This window comes from Vulpes lagopus, chromosome 3, assembly GCF_018345385.1.
Source record: "Vulpes lagopus strain Blue_001 chromosome 3, ASM1834538v1, whole genome shotgun sequence".
Taxonomy (NCBI): domain Eukaryota; kingdom Metazoa; phylum Chordata; class Mammalia; order Carnivora; family Canidae; genus Vulpes; species Vulpes lagopus.
The window spans coordinates 116,785,709-116,802,377 of record NC_054826.1 but is presented as its reverse complement, the minus strand read 5'-3'; the positions used below and the strand labels follow the sequence as shown (position 1 = coordinate 116,802,377).

General features: G+C 46.4%; 1 protein-coding gene across 1 annotated transcript in view; it reads left to right on the top strand.

Annotated features, from left to right (window-relative positions):
• The window catches only part of LOC121487611 (nodal modulator 1), a 56,193-nt gene that overhangs the window by 22,512 nt on the left and 17,012 nt on the right, over positions 1 to 16,669 (top strand). Inside the window, exons 13-24 of the mRNA XM_041749500.1 lie at positions 1,444 to 1,585; positions 2,607 to 2,738; positions 3,999 to 4,135; positions 5,637 to 5,724; positions 7,671 to 7,734; positions 8,588 to 8,683; positions 11,308 to 11,526; positions 11,616 to 11,698; positions 12,764 to 12,923; positions 13,049 to 13,175; positions 15,225 to 15,338; positions 16,171 to 16,298. Of these exons, the coding sequence (XP_041605434.1) occupies positions 1,444 to 1,585; positions 2,607 to 2,738; positions 3,999 to 4,135; positions 5,637 to 5,724; positions 7,671 to 7,734; positions 8,588 to 8,683; positions 11,308 to 11,526; positions 11,616 to 11,698; positions 12,764 to 12,923; positions 13,049 to 13,175; positions 15,225 to 15,338; positions 16,171 to 16,298 (1,490 nt within the window). The remainder of the gene's footprint in view (positions 1 to 1,443; positions 1,586 to 2,606; positions 2,739 to 3,998; positions 4,136 to 5,636; positions 5,725 to 7,670; positions 7,735 to 8,587; positions 8,684 to 11,307; positions 11,527 to 11,615; positions 11,699 to 12,763; positions 12,924 to 13,048; positions 13,176 to 15,224; positions 15,339 to 16,170; positions 16,299 to 16,669) is intronic.

The window sequence follows — 16,669 nt, the reverse complement described above, 5'->3', positions numbered from 1 at the left end:
ACAGAAGGGGCATTTCTAGTCCCCATTTCTTATTATGAGGTACTTATATTCCTGCATGTCACGACAGAGCAGACAGGCACCCAGTCTGGAAATGATACACAGGCTTCTCTTTCTTCTAGTCTCGATGTTTATTAGGAGTTAATTCCAGGCTGCCAATCACACCTCCACCGTCTCATGCTTTTGGCTACTCTAGAACATCCTTAAGTCCCCAAATTAACCCTTTATTAGTGGCAGGTGCATGGCTGCTGGCACCCAAGGCCAAAATACAGCTGGTGTTTCTCCACCTCGCCCAGAATTGAAGATGGCTGGTAGGTACCATCTGATTTTCCCATTGCAGCAGGCAGAGAAACTGGGGATACCCTGGCGTGGGGTCTCACTGTGAGGGTGAAGGCCCAGGCACAGTTAGGGGCAGCAGGCAAGAGATGAGACAGAGCCAGGGGTCAGCCCACTAAGCCTCTCGGTGCCATGGCTGTGCCCACCTGCCAGACTGTGTCTCATTGGAGCTCAGGCTCCCATGTGTCCAGCCAGCTGCTGCTCTTCCTCCCTGAGGAAGGGCAGAGTGGGGGTAGGCTGGAAAAGGCCCCCCTGTGCCTGTGCTCTTCTCCAGAGCAAGTGGGATCCCCCTGAAGGAGATGGGGTGGAAGGAGATTGGTTTCCCTGTTCCCACCAAACAGTGTGGTGTGCGAGTTGATAGCTCCTCTACCAGGTAGCCAGCTCTTGTGAAGTTGGCCACATCGATAAGCCTTTGGAAGCCCTTTCGAACCATAAAGGTCTTTTTCAAGGAAGAGCAACTTTGGAGCATAATCTTTAGGGGACCACCTCTTCCCCAGCCCCTTTTCTTAGCCTAAGAAAGGACACAGAAGAAAAGGAAAAAGAAGGAGCACTGGGTGGCTCAGTGGTTGAGTATCTGCCTTTGGCTCAGGTCATGATCCTGGGGTTCTGGGATTGAGTCCTGCATTAGTCTCCCTGTAGGGAGCCTACTTCTCCCTCTGCCTATGTGTCTCAGGGATAAATGGATAAAATGTTTTTTTTAAAAAGCAAAAAAGAAAGTGGCTTCTTTCTGCCAGGGGGACATGCAGTAGCATTGACAGACTCCTAGCTTACGTTATGAGTGACCTCAAGCCACTGGGGAGAAATTCTGGGGTTTAATGTGGTTTCCCCCCAGTGTACAGGTAACCTATGACAGCCATGTGCCCCTGGGGAGTGATGCCAGCTATACTTTCATGCACTTCGTGACAGGGCTGAAGGCTAGTTCTGTATCTGAGAAACACGGTTTCTCACCATGGCTTATTTGGGGATTTGTTGTGATTATAAAACCAGGCCCAGAAGTGAACTTCTCTCCTTCAAATATTTAGCCTTGGGCCCAAGGGAATGTTCTGGTGCCCTGGAGGCTGGGGAAGCCGCGCCTTGACGCAGACACTGACGTCCTGTGTGTCCTTGCAGGTGATGGTTCCCGAGGCAGAGACCAGAGCGGGGCTGACCTTGAAGCCTCAGACTTTCCCTCTCACTGTGACTGACAGGCCCATCATGGACGTGGCCTTTGTGCAGTTCTTGGCATCAGTTTCTGGGAAAGTCTCTTGTTTGGGTAAGATGTCACTTGAAAGGGAAAACAGGTGGGATTTTGGTGAGATTTTCCCTGTTGGGTAGCGTTAAAGGTGAATGCCAAAACCACGCCTGGAGGTGGTTTTAGAATCCATATCGCATACAGTTCTGAGTAAGTGCCACACGGCATCACTAGAAACATTTCTCTTGGAGTATTTCTGCTTTGGCTCCTAAAAAAACCACATGGGTTGCTTTTTTCCCAGCTCTGTCACTTACCAGCTATGAGACAGTAAGCATTTACCCTCCCAGCCTCAGTTTTTCTTCTGTAGAATGGGAATACTATGGCTCTCAGAGGGTTTTAGTGAGGCTTTAATACCATCATGTTGGGCACTGTGGCCCAGATGTTAACACCCTAGAGTCTGAAACCAGACTGCAGAGGCTTGCACCCTTGCTGTGTGACCTGGAGCAAATTACTTAATCTCTCTGTGCTTTGACTCTCTCATCTTTCATATGCAAGTAATGACAGTACTTGCCTCACAGGGTGGTTGTATCAAAGGAATTAGCATATTTGGGCCTGTGTGAGGACCTGGAGCACAGCAAGAGCCATGTAAATCTTTGCTATTATGAGTAATATTATTACAATGACAGGGCCCAGTTCTGTGCCTGGAATGAAGTGGGCATTCAGCCAAGCTCGGTCATCTTTCTTTTCTCTCTTTTTCTCTGGCTTATACTGGTGTTCCATCAATACTCTTTCCCCCGTTTCACCTTACATCTGACTTAGTAGGTGCTCTGTAATATGGTTTTCCTTCTCCGGCTGGCACGAAGTGTTGGATAAATAACAGGGTCACTTTCACTATCAGTGGCTCCATTGTTTGGTACTGATGACCTGCCCCAGGGGAGGGCTCTCAGAACCCAGCAGATGCATGATGGCTGTAGAGGAAGTCTGCTGGCACCGCCCTTCAGGATGTACGCCGTGGCCAGCAGCGCCCACAGGTGGGGGGTTCACACCAGTGCTGTGGCTCATGAGGGCAGCCGAACAAGGCCCTCCTGCCTCTTCTCTGCAGATACCTGCGGCGACCTGCTGGTAACGCTGCAGTCCCTGAGCCGCCAGGGCGAGAAGCGGAGCCTCCAGCTCTCCGGCAAGGTCAACTCAATGACTTTCACCTTTGACAATGTGCTCCCCGGAAAATACAAAAGTAAGAACCAAAGGCAGCATCTTGTGGCCCTCACGTACTTCCTGTCTTTTCTAAACTTTATAAAACCCAGCTCTCAAATTGCATCCCAGCTGCGTACTTGTCTTCCTCGCCCCTTGACCTTGAACGTGCATTATTTAGCAATGGGTGATAATGCAAGAATCAGTGGTCCATGCGCTCACTGCCACCTTGTCAGGACAATGCGCACGTGTCTTCTGTTTGCAGAGGGTGCCTTCATTTGTGCCATTTTATTTCTAAATGCCTGAATAGAGAGCACGAAATAATCACACTGATGTGTTCTACCACTGAGCAGCTGTGTGACCATGACACGTTACTTGATTTCTTTGAGACTCAGTTTCCTCTTCTGAAGTAGGAGTGATACAGTCTTTCTGTAGAGTGCAAAACAAATGAAATAGTTTGTACAGCGCCTGGTAAGTAGTAGGTGCAGGTGCTGGCCAGCCTTAGTTCTCTTTCCCCTGCTGTTCTCGAGAAGCCACCCATTGGCTCTATTTCTGCTTTTTCCAAGCTCATTTTGGAGCTGCTGGCAGTGAATAGCTTAGAAGATAGGCTGTTTTATCTGGGGAATTATATTTTCTGTTCTATCAGATGTTGGCAAACTATGGTGGGGGGGGACCAACTGCCTGTTTTTATAAAGTTTTATTTGAACACAGCCACACCCATTTGCTTCTGTATTATCTACAGTTGCGTACATGCTACAAAGGCTGAGTTGAATATCTGCATGATGGGCAGAGTTGAAAATATTTACTGTCTGGCCCTTTACAGGAAAAGTATGCTGATCCCTAAATATCTTCTTGTGAGCGTGCTCTTTAGACACCATTGAATTTCTTTCTTGCTGATGTTAATGATCACTGGTTTCATTTTTCTCTTTAGTACTTAAACTAGTTTTATTTATTTATTTTTTTATTTTTATTTTTATTTTTTTTATTTTATTTTTATTTATTTATGATAGTCACAGAGAGAGAGAGAGAGGCAGAGATACAGGCAGAGGGAGAAGCAGGCTCCATGCACCGGGAGCCTGACGTGGGATTCGATCCCGGGTCTCCAGGATCGCGCCCTGGGCCAAAGGCAGGCGCCAAACCGCTGCGCCACCCAAGGATCCCCTTAAACTAGTTTTAAATATTACTGGTTTGTGTGTGGGTGTGTGTGTATGACATACATGTTAAAAAATTAAGTCATTATAATTTTTACTCAGGGAGGTGATATGCATTATGCCCATGTGTGTCTGTGTTGTGGCTTTTCCAGTAAGCATCATGCATGAAGATTGGTGCTGGAAGAACAAGAGTCTAGAGGTGGAAGTTCTAGAAGAGGACGTGTCAACAATTGAGTTTAGGCAGACGGGCTACATGCTGAGATGTTCCCTTTCTCACGCAATCACTCTGGTATGTGTGGCTCCTGAGAGTTCTCTTGTTTATAAGGTCTTTTGAGAAGTGGGAAGGTACTAGCATGCCAAGAATATTATAATCATAGTTAAGTCAGATTTCTTTTTCTGCCCTCCACTCACCCCCCTATTCAGGAAAGCATAGTCAGGAAGCTTTTAAAATCCCTCCATAGAAAGATGCCTTTGTTTGGGAGATTTCCATGTCCCGGCCCTGCATTAAATTCTAACTTTGATGAGTGATTTGGGAAAGCCATTGATGTAGCATAGAACACATTGTTTTTATAGCCCTGGGATCTTAATACCCACTTCTCAGGGTTGTAGTGAAGTTTAAGTAAATCTCTTATGTATTTGGTTTCCTTGGCGTACGCTGCTATTATTATTAATAGGTCCCGCTGAGTCACTTTCTCTAGTATATTCTGGGGCAAAGGATGGAGTGGGTACATCTTACTGTCTTGTTGATGTAGTCTCCCTGATAGGCAGTGTGCCATGTGGGTTTCAGGAAAGAGAACACGTGTGTAGGCCTGTCTAGGACCCTTCATGAGTTTTATAGAACTTTTTGGCTTCATGCAACAGTAGATGTCATTGTTGGGTTCTGGTGGAGAAACTGAGGCAAACAGCAGTTGAGCCACCGCTTATGTGGGGTGTGGTTGCTGGTGTCTCAGCTGCCAGTCAGCTGTTCTAACTACCACACCACAAATACTCAACAAGCAGTGTTGCTCCAGGAGATGGGTTCGTTGAAACCCAGTTGAGAGTAAGTGGTAGACATTTAGGAGATTGTTCCTTTCCTCAAACTGTTTAGCAGGTTTCTGGTTCCCTTAGGATAAGATCCACATTCCATAACATTGGCCAGCAAGGCCCTTCCCTAACCCCCAGCCTCCTCCCTCTCTCTCCACCTCACTGCCTGGGCCCTGGCATTCCAGCCTTCTCTCCACTTCCACCCCACACTCGTTCCCTCCTCTGGGCCTTTGCACATGTGCTTTCCTCTGCGTGGAATGCTGCATCTTCTCTGGGCATTACGCATGGTTGGTTTTCTCTCGTCATTCAGGCTGCAACCCCAGTATTGCTTACTCAGGAGAGGTCCTGCTCTGAGCCTGGCCAGCTGAGAAGCTCCTGCCATGCTCATGCTTTATCCCACTTCCCTGGCTATTTTGCCCACCGCTCTATTACTTATTAGCTGAAATATAATTTCTTTGTGGACCACATTTATTTTCTGTCTTCCCGTATTACAACATAAGTCCCTTGAGAGCAGGAGCCACATCGGCCACCAAGGCCCAGCCCTGGGTCTATCACATAGCAGGTGCTCAATAAATATTAGTTGATTAAATGAAAAAGAGCATGTTTTCGTGGGAAGTTTTTGAAGGTTTTTAATTTTCCTGTGGCACCCAACTGCTCAAATGATAAATGGGTAAAACAGATGACTGGTTCAGAAACAGAAATATTATTAATCATCTTGGTGTCTCCATCTCCCCTAGTAAGTCATTGTATTGGCTTTGGTCCCTTAGGAATTTTATCAGGATGGAAATGGACCTGAGAATGTGGGGATTTATAACCTCTCCAAAGGAGTCAACCGTTTCTGCCTCTCCAAGCCCGGTGAGTCTGGAGGGATTGATGGGCTCTGAATTAGAGAAATGGAAAGGCACCAAGGATTGTGGTAAAGGCCTTTGTTTCCCCTCTTGGTTCTCCTTGCGTCAGGCTATCAATTTTGGTGATGGTTAGCGTACTCTCATTTTTCTCTTTCTGCTGGAGAGAGTGGTGTTTTTACCCAGAGAATTAGAGCCGGGAGCTGGAGAGTGTTCCTGGTCTCCTGGGTTTGAGTTTGGTAGAGACAGTTGAGCCCTTTCCCCTTGAAAAATACTACAGCCAGTGAGCCATGGTCATCTTTTTGAAGATGAAAATTGGACCATCTCCCACCTTGCTTAAAATCCTCTAGTGGCTTATCTCCCTTTTTTTTTCTCTCCCTTTTGAACAACTTTATTGAGGTGCAGTTTGCAGACCATAAAAGTCACCCATTGACAGCATACAAGGATTTTTAGTAAATATACCAAATTATATGACCATAGCCATAATCTGGTTTAGGGCATTTTCATTACCTTGGTGATATTCTTCTTGCATATTGACAGTTAATCTCTGCTCTCAGCCCTAAGCAGCCACTAATCTATTTTTTTGTGTATAGCGATTGGCCTTTTTTGGACATATCATATAAGTGAAATCTTACCATAGTGATATTTTGTCTTCCTCCTTTCACTTAGCATGTTTTGAAGTTCATGATAATGTTTTGAAGTTCGTTTTGGAGCAGATATTAGTAGTCTGTCCCTTATCATTACCAAATTCCATTGTGTGGGCATATCACATTTTGTGTGTCCACTCAGCAGTTAGTGGACATCCCCGGTTCTTGGCTCTCACGAATAATGTTGCTATGAACATTTGTGTACAAAAGTCTTTGCGTGAATATCTGTTTTTATTTCTTTTGGGTTGGATACCCAGGAATGAAATTGCTGGGTCATATGGTAAATTTGTTTCATTTTTTTTAAGAAACTGCCACATGGTTATGTGTGCCAGTGATGTTCCCACCAGCAGTGGCACAAGGGCTCCTGTTTTCCCACATCTTCATAACATCCGTTACTGTCTTTGTGATTTTAGCCATCCTGATGGGTGTAAAGTGGCATCTCATCGTGGTTTCATTTTGTATTTTCCTAGTGAATAATTCAGTGACTTTTCTTGGTTCTCAAGATAAAATACACAATCTTCCCCTCAGTAGCAGTCCCTAGCACAATACCTGGCCTGTAGTAGGTGCTGGTGCTCTGTCAACATTTGTAGGCTGAAAGAGGAAACAAAGTGAATGGAGAGACTGAAGTCTTTTTTTCTGCTGGTAATTGCACAGGGGCTTATTCGGCGGGATGGAAACAGCAGAGGTAGTTTGATCTAATCACAGATTTTTGTAGGAAGTATGGCCAAAAGGTTGGCTCATGATCGTTCGGGAGAATAAATAGTTAAACTTCTCTCCTTCCTGAAATTGACTGTATTCCTTTGGCAAATGGCTTACTCTCCTAATCAGAGTCGTTACTCTATGTGGGCTCACAGCATCAAAGTGTTCTCTGTGAGCATTCCACAATTTTCTAGGTCTTCCTCTGCCCCATGCCCTGTTTTCAGACTATTTCTAGGAAGGAGAGCAGGCTGTGGCTGTCTTTTGGGACTTTAACAGAATCTATTAAGTGGAAAATTCTCAGTCTCGTCTGCGGTAGAAATATACTTCCCATTCCTTCACATGTCCCTATTAGCTGGGTCTGCGCAGACTAAACTAGCATGAGTTGTTCAATTATGGAAAATGAAATCCTGAGTTTGTGAGGGGCCGTTACCGGGTCATTGGTAAGAAGCAGAAGAAGCAGCAGAAGAGGCATCTCTGATGCCATTATTGCACATCTGTGTGTTGTGTGTTCAGGTGGGAGGCTCTGCCTGTGGCTTCCCAGTGCTAGCTGGGTGTGCTCAGTGTGATAGACGCCCTCCTCTGAAAATGGCTTTTGATTTCCTGGCTGCAGGTGTGTACAAGGTGACCCCTCGCTCCTGCCACCGGTTTGAGCAAGCGTTCTACACCTATGACACGTAAGCTGGGTGTTCACTGCCCTATAGTGTTTGTGACCCTCCAGTGGAGTTAAGTGGACACACATCTCTTCTTCTGAACAACATAAGGAAATTTTTTTCTATATTTTTTTTCTGGAAGAGGTAAAGTTTAGGGCTATGTAATTGAAAAGGTTAGCAACACCGGAAAAAAAAAAAAAAAAAAAAGAAGAGGTAAAGTTAGGTTATTAAAAGGAATTTCCATGTAAGGATTTTAAGACACTTGGATAAATTATCATGATTATTATTATTTTTCATAGTGAGAAGCGTGAACGAAAGGTGGGAGGGACAGAGGGAGAGAGAGAATCCCAGATAGGCTCCATGCCCAGCGTGGAGCCCAACATGGGACTTGATCCTACCACCCTAAGATCATGACCTAAGCTAAAACCAAGTCAGGTGCTTAACCAACTGAGCCTCCCAAGTGCCCCAACCCTTGAATAAATTATTGAGGAAATGGAGCTGGGATCTGTTTCCCCAGAATTCTATAAACCCAGGGTGGAAGGCTGTAGTTCTCAAGTGGCGTGACTATCCTCTTGGTTAAATCTTCCAGCCCTCACTGATGGGTGTTTCTCTAACCTCGGCCTCCCATTTTTACATTTTTCTTACAAACACTCTAGGCTTTCACCGGGAATTGGAGGTGTCAAGTTTTGGAATGGAAAATTAGTTTACCCTTTAAAACACTGGTAACCACATCAGGAGTTACCTCATCCCAAGCTTAGAGCAATTTTGTATTTGTGTACTTCAGGGTCAGAATGGTTGCCCATTAAGGGTGTGTCTATGATCCTTTGAGAACAATGAGGTGATGTTGCTAGTGTTTTCTTTCCACTTTGATTTATAGGTCGTCACCCAGTATCTTGACGTTGACAGCCATTCGCCACCATGTCCTTGGAACTATCACCACTGACAAAATGCTGGATGTCACTGTGACAATCAAGTAAGCCTCTTGCTCCACGGTGGTCTGAGTGTGGGAGGGTGGTGTGGTGGACGAGCACTGGGGACTTGTCTAACAGACACTCTGAAAGTTATTTCTGATTTTTCATCTCTAGGTGTGCGTACACACGGCCTTCTCTTACACGACAGAGCTGTAAATTCACCACAGCCTTGATCCTCTCCTTTTATGATTCAGGAATTAACTATGAATTGAGGGAGAGCCTTCTGACAGCTCGTTGCAAGTGCCTTAAATTTCTGTTTGAACTCTCTACACTTCCTGTCTTTGCTAAGGGGGGAAAAAAATCTCTGGTTTGTTCATTGTATTTCAAGTGTTTTAGCAAATTCAGAAAAATTGTCTGTTTTTCTTGAGACCTTTTCTTGAAGACTGGGGAAATAGAGATGGCACCTGATATACGAAGGGTCAGGAGGGAAAAGGTATATGAAAGGCAGTCCCTCGCAAGGGTCAGGTTCATGCGAATGTCCCCTTTGAGAGGACTCTGCAACGTGGTGAGGTGCATCTGACACCCTAATTTTCTTGAGAAATGACAGTTTTGGCCACACGACCATCTTTATAAGAATGGAAATCTGAGTAACTTTCCCTCTCCTTACCTTAAGCGATCTTCTCAGCTGTGTCTCTTCTTTTCTGTCCACTGCCTTTTCAACTCATCCACCCATGCAGAAAATGTGGAGAGTGTTGAGGGCCAGCCCCTGCGCTCATGGAACTTAAAGTCTCATGGGGGACATGGACAGTTGTCTGGGTGTCATACATGGGACTGTGAGGTTATACCTATAATGAGGGCTTTGAATTGGACCCCATGGGGACTGTGGGGGGGCACACAGGGGAGGTAGGCCAGTAGGACCAGCCCATGTTAAGGGTCTTTGCTTTGTCTTGTGGACACTATGACATGTTTTAAGTAGAGGGATTACTTTTTTGCTTCAGCAAGATCCCCCTGGCTGCTGAGTGACCAAGTAGAAGCCACCTACGAGTGAAAGTTACTTGAGACTGGAGTCCAGGTGGTTCAGCCAGACATACGGTAGTGGATGGGGAGCAGTGGACAGCTGGGAGGTTTGTTGAGCAGATGGAATCAATAGGATGTGGCAACACACTGACCAATGGGGTCAAGCAAGACGAATGTCTGGCTGAGTAGTGTGGATTAAAGGAGTGCCCAGGGATCCCTGGGTGGCGCAGCGGTTTGGCGCCTGCCTTTGGCCCAGGGCGCCATCCTGGAGACCCGGGATCGAATCCCACGTCAGGCTCCCGGTGCATGGAGCCTGCTTCTCCCTCTGCCTGTGTCTCTGCCTCTCTCTCTCTCTCTGTGTGACTATCATAAATAAATAAAAATTTAAAAAAGAAAAAAAAAAGGAGTGCCCATATTCCTCAGGGTAGCCAGGTGTCTAGGAGAAGGACTTGGGAGTATTTCTTGTAGGCCCAGGACTGTGCCTGGTGCTGGAACAAAGCCTTTTACTATTTTCCTGCCTGGAAAGTAGTAATTACTGGTTGGACTGGAAACTCATGTACTTACCAGTCGTAACCCCGTATTACTTTATTTTCAGTCTTTATTGAATTCATTTTTCTAACCTCAGAGGAAGTTTTGTTTTACTTGCTTGTGCTGAGGATTGTATGAGATGCATGTTCCACCTGGACGTGGCCACCTGGATCCCTCAAGGGGATCTCAACGCTCGCTGGATCCCAAACTGGACTCCTGGTTGTTTGCCTCCCCAGACCCCACTCTTTGTCATCTTTCTAGATGGTCCTTGACTCTTCTTTCTCCAGCTTCCTGGCCTCCCTGTTTGGGCTGTTGTTGCATGGTGACAGTGTGTTTTCCATGTGGAAGGCAGAGTTCATCCTTTTAAAGTAGAGATCACATCATTCCTCTGTTTACAACTCCAGTGGCTCTCCATCCCACTCAGAGTGAAATCCAGGGTCCACACCAAGGCATACAAAGCCACTTGCTCCCTCAGGATCGTCTGACCCATCTGACTCTTTGCTGGGTCCCTCTGCCCAGGCTACCTCAGTCTCCTTGCTGTCCCCTGAACATGCCAAGGGAGCTCCCTCCCAGGCTCCAAGGACTTTGCACTTGCTGTTTTCTTGCCCAACATACTCCTCACCCAGGGACATCAATAAAGAATAGTGCCCCCATGTCTCCAGCCTTCTCTCCTTGCAGGCTGCTTTATTTTTCTACATTGTACTTACCCGATACTGTTTTCTGCTGCTTGTCTACCATTTCCCACTGGAATGTGGACTCCACATGGTTAGGAAATGTTGTCTCTCCAGCTTACTGGTTCTCTAGCAGAGTGAGTTCTCTGTTAATGATTGAATGAAAAAAGATGGTGGTGTGCAAAAACCTCCATGCCCTACAGGAAATCTGATATTTCTTCAAGACATAAAGCATTTCATCCCAGCTGAAAAGCTACTGGATACTACCACCATCACAAAGAAGTTCAGTTTTTATTTCTTAAAAAATGATTGTTTTTTTTTTTTTTTTTCAAAACAGGAGCAGAGCATGCCACCATGGTGGTGTTACAGGGCATTTTGGTTTTTGATGGAGGGATGACTCCATATAGAAATGTCAGACTGCAGGGATAAATAACCACATATGCTCTGAGCTACTCCTTCCTTTCTTGCAGATCTTCCATTGACAGTGAACCCGCATTGGTCCTCGGGCCCCTGAAGTCTGTGCAGGAGCTGCGGAGGGAGCAGCAGCTGGCTGAAATTGAGAGCCGCAGGCAGGAGCGGGAGAAGAGTGGCAAGGAAGACGCTGGGGAGGGAAGGACCAAGCCCCCTGTCCAGGAGATGGTAGAGGAGCTCCAGGGCCCCTTCTCCTATGACTTTTCTTACTGGGCACGGTAAGCTCTGTCTCTTCCGTGCCCTGTATGTCTTCTGTTTTCTAGTGGAGGGCAGAACTGGCCACATGGAAGTATTTTCATTGTTTTAGGTCTGGAGAGAAAATCACAGTCACACCCTCGTCTAAGGAGCTGCTCTTCTACCCTCCTTCCATGGAAGCCACTGTCAGTGGAGGTAAACGTCAACTCATTGAGCCAGTGACACATCTCTACAAATGTTCATTTACATGCCTTTAAAAACGTATTCCATGTTGTTGTTCTCACAAAACTGTCTTTGTGAGGCTCCTTAAATCCCCTTTGGCAAAGAGCTGTGCCTACTTGGTGTGTGGGTGAGTGAATGGAAGGTCTCCATCGATGAAAGTAACTCTGGTAATTAGAATTTGGGCAGTCTTTCTGGAGAAGGACCCCTGACTTCTTCCTGACGTTTTCAGTTTGCCACCAAAGGTAGACAAAAAGCACAGATGTTACTTGTTGAAATGTGATCATTAGCCATCGTATGTCTGGTGTTTATACGTATTGGTAGGGGTGAGGGAGTGTTTTTGGGACTGGACAATTAGAAGTGATGGCTGTTGGAGTATTTGTCTTTTGGCTTCCGACCATCTCCTCTAGCACTGGGGGTTCATTAGGTCCTGGGCATTTATGTGGTCTGTGTTTAGAAGGAGGGCATATTGAATAGTGTGGCTTTCCAGCAGGCACTTTCCACAGTGCAGGATAGCCTGTTTGGGGTAGGCTTCTGCCTCAGGTCCAGCCGCATAGCCTTCTATGCGCCAGAAAGACCTTGTGACCACAGACAGAGGGGTAGTGAGAACCCAGGCTTTGTTAGGTTTAACTGTTGACATTCCCAGCTGTTGAGCAAGGGATGGAGGCAGGCACGGGCCCCCCCAGTTATTGCAGTTTTATATATTAAACAACCTCATTAGGGACGCCTGGGTAGCTCAGTAGTTGAGCATCTGCCTTTGGCTCACGGTGTAATCCCAGAGTTCCAGGATTGAGTCCCAGGATCAAGTCCCATATCGGGCTTTTCCTGCAAGGAGCCTGCTTCTCCCTCTGCCTGTGTCTCTGCCTCTCTCTGTGTTTCTCTCATGAATAAATAAATAAAACCTTAAAAAAAAAAAAAAAACCTCATTGGAACTAGCTTCAGATACCTCCATTTCAGGCCCTCCCTTACTGGGAAGCCCCTGGCCCAAATGCCCCCTCCCACTACAGCTAAGTCTTGGCCTTCTGTTTGTTTCCTGTTTAGAAAGCTGCCCTGGGAAGCTGATTGAAATCCATGGGAAAGCAGGCCTATTTCTGGAAGGCCAGATCCACCCAGAGTTGGAGGGTGTCGAGATCGTCATCAGTGAAAAGGGGGCGAGCTCCCCACTGATCACTGTCTTCACTGATGACAGAGGTGCTTATAGGTAAGCCGTGATGAAGAGGCGACTTGCTGGGGACCAGGTGAAGAGCCCAGGCTTGTGTGGGGCTGGCAAGGCCTCCTGCAGGTGTGTGGCACTGCCACCCCCAGCATCTACTTGCTTCTGTTCAGTGTCGGGCCCCTGCACAGCGACCTGGAGTACACTGTGTCCTCGCAGAAGGAAGGCTATGTTTTGACTGCGGTGGAAGGAACCATAGGAGACTTTAAGGCATATGCTTTGGCCGGCGTAAGCTTTGAGGTAACACATTTTTAAAAGATGGTTTTATTGAGGTGTAATTGACATATAGTAAACTGCACATAAAGCATATGATTTGGTTGTCTCAACAGAGGCATACACTCATGAAAATAGTGAGAATCTGGCACCCCACTAAGTTTCCTTGTATCCCTTAGTATGCTCTCCTTCCCACCCTTCCTGCTGATCTGATCTGCCTTCTGTCACAATAGATTAGTTGGCATTTTCTAGAGTTTACACAAATGGAATCATACAGGATGTGCTCTTTTGGGGGGTTTCCTTTCACCCAGCCTGATTTGGAGGCCTGCAGACCTCAGCTCATCTGCATACCTTTTGGCAAGTGTTTCGAACTCTCATCTTTAACTGTGTTCTGTGTAAAAACACAGAATGTTCCTATAGTGGTATTTGATGTCATTTCTCTCCTCTCCATCCATCTTGGGAAGAAGCATGCTGTGTGCCATCCAGAGTAGGGCTGGAGACCCCTGAGTATAAATATTTTCAACATAGAGGTTCAAGGAAAAGAAGTGTAGATGACATCCCATACAAGTTTCAAATTCTATTGTGCAGGATGTGTTTTCTATGTTTTTTTTTTTTTTAAGATTTTTTTAACTTATTTTTGAGAGAGTGAGCAGAGGTAGTGCCAGAGAACGTGAGTTGGTAGGATGGGCAGAGGGCAAAGGAGAAGCAAATTTCTCCTCAGCAGGGAACCCGATGTGGGGCTCAATCCCAAGGCCCCAAGATCATGACCTGAGCAAAGGCAGATGCTTCACCAACTGAGCCACCCAGGTGCCCTGCAGGTTGCATTTTATTTACTTACATTTTAATTTAATTTAATTTAATTTAATTTAATTTAATTTAATTTAATTTAATTTAATTCAGTTTGCTAGAATATAGTGCAGAATGCATTTTAAAGCATATTAAAAGACGTTCCAACTGGGAAGAAATCTTTATGCCATAAATAATATCCTAGATTATCAGGAACTGCTAAAATTGATAAGAAAACGACAACCCCATAGACAAAAGAACAACAAAGCATATGAAAAAGCAATTCGTGCAAGTCCTACAAGTGATTAATAAGCATAGAAGAAGTGCCCAACTTCCATGGTGACTGAGGAACGTGAAGGAAGTTACCATAGGAACACGGAGTTTTAGATTACATTTGCAGTGATGACGGCAGCGTCCATGTTTTGGAGAGTGTATGGTCCCACGTGTAGATAATTCACAGAAGTATAAGTGGTCACAGCCACTCTGGTGTGCAACGTGGTGGCATTGTTTTGAATTCAGAGTGCACGATGCCCAGCAGTTCTCCTAGGAATAGAGGAAAACATAAATGCACACAGATACACACATTCTAGGATGCTTCGATGGTCTCCTTTTCTCTCGGAAAAGCAGGTGGCTGGTCTGCATGCGTTGGTTGGCCGCACCGTGCTTTAGGATGATGTGCATTAAGACTCGGTGTGGCAGATGTGTGTGGACTGGATGGGAAGCCAGGACCAGTGGTTGGAGGAAGACAGCTGGGTGTGGGGCTGTGTGGCAGTGCCCCATGTTGAAGTAATACCTAGTATTACTTCAAACCCATGATGAAGTTCCGCCCTCCCCTCCTGCACCACGAACTTGCTGGTCAGTCAGCACTAGCCATAACGTTTGTATGTTGGTGTAGGCATAGAAGCAGTTCTGGAGCACCTGGGTAGCTCAGGGGTTGAGCACCTGCCTATGGCTCAGGTCGTGATCCCGGCATCCTGGGATCGAGTCCTGCATCAGGCTCCCCGCAGGGAACCTGCTTCTCCCTCTGCCTGTGTCTCTGCCTCTCTGTGTCTCTCATGAACAAATAAATAAAATCTTTAAAAAGGAAGGAGCAGTTCTGGAGGGCTACACACCACCTATTAACGTTAGTTACTCCTGGGGACAAGGAGTAGACCTTATGTTCCCCCCACCTCCCATTGATAACAATAAAGAAAAAACAACCCAAAAGAGTTACCTCTTGACTTTCAAAACGTTCTCTTCAGTTGGTAATAGGCATCCACCTTGCTCTGCTGTTCCTTTCTCACCCCCCAGATAAAAGCTGAAGATGACCAGCCCCTCCCCGGCGTCCTCCTATCCCTCAGCGGTGGTGTGTTTCGTTCCAACCTCTTGACTCAGGACAATGGCATCCTGACATTCTCCAACCTGGTAAGGTGTCCTGTAGTTTACCGCCGGTGAGCGTGCAGGGACATGGCATGCCGGACTTGTGTAGTGCTTGACAACGTGAGAACAGAACACCAGCATGGAGTGTTTTACGTTTCTTCGGGGACCAAATGTAATTAGAGTACTGCTCTTACTAGAACTTACTGTTGCTGATTCATGTTCCCTTCCGCACACACTTCTTGTTTTCTGGCCACCGGCTTGTCACTAAGACGATGTAATTAATTACCTTGGCCACAGTGGCTCCCCTCTTAGGCATCCCTTTGTTAGACCACAGCATCACAATGTTTATGATGCTGAGTCTTGCTTGGTGGTTAGCTTGTGTTTCTTCTGCAAACCACGTTCTACCTGGTGGGGGAATAGAGATGTTATCTGGGGCCCCCACTGGTTGGTACTCTGGAGGTGTGTGTTAATTGGCCCTTCCCTAGAGTCCTGGGAATAAAGTGACTGCTCCGGGAACGTCAGTGAGGCGTATCTGAAAGATCATGCGCTGTGCAGCTTCGAATCTTCCCTCTGCTGCTCACTTGCTGTGTCATCCCAGGGAAGTTACCTGACCTCTCTGAGCCTCAGTTTCTTTATAAAATTCAAATTGGTTTCTGTATCACAGAGGGACTATAAGGCCATAATGCTGGCTGCTATTGGAGATGTCATTGCTGTCTCCATAACCCACTCACTGGAGAGTTAGAGTCATCCTTTCTGTCTGTGCAGGAAGCCCTGGAGTTCTGGCCACATTCCCATGTGTGCTGACCTCAGTCGCCTCCTGTTAAGCCATTACCTAGATGTGGCAGCAGGGGCTCAGTATGTGGTTGTCTCTCGGCAGAGCCCTGGCCAGTATTACTTCAAACCCATGATGAAGGAATTCCGGTTCGAGCCGTCCTCACAGATGATCGAGGTGCAGGAGGGGCAGAGCTTGAAGATCACTGTGACCGGGTACCGAACGGCCTACAGGTACGCAGCCAGCCTGCTCCCCAGGCCTGTAGAGTCCTACTCGGGCCTCTGTTTCCCGGGACCTCCACCTTGCTCCCTCACCCCACCCCCCATTTCGGGTTTTACGTGGGAGCCAGATGAGATGAGATAGCAAGTCTAGAGACTTTTAACTGCTGCCTTTTTCTTCTGATCCCTCAAATTAGTGATTCTGTCACAAAGTCCCTATTCTGAAATGGGCCTGAGAGAGCCCATTTCATTGCTTAAAAATTTATTTTTACTAGAGCTTGAAACTCAAACGTTTAAAAAGGAGGAAATGAACTCACTTGAAAAAGGCTTCAGAATGTTGAAGAGCATATAAAATGTCAAGTTTTCCCCCATTCGTTGTCTCCCAG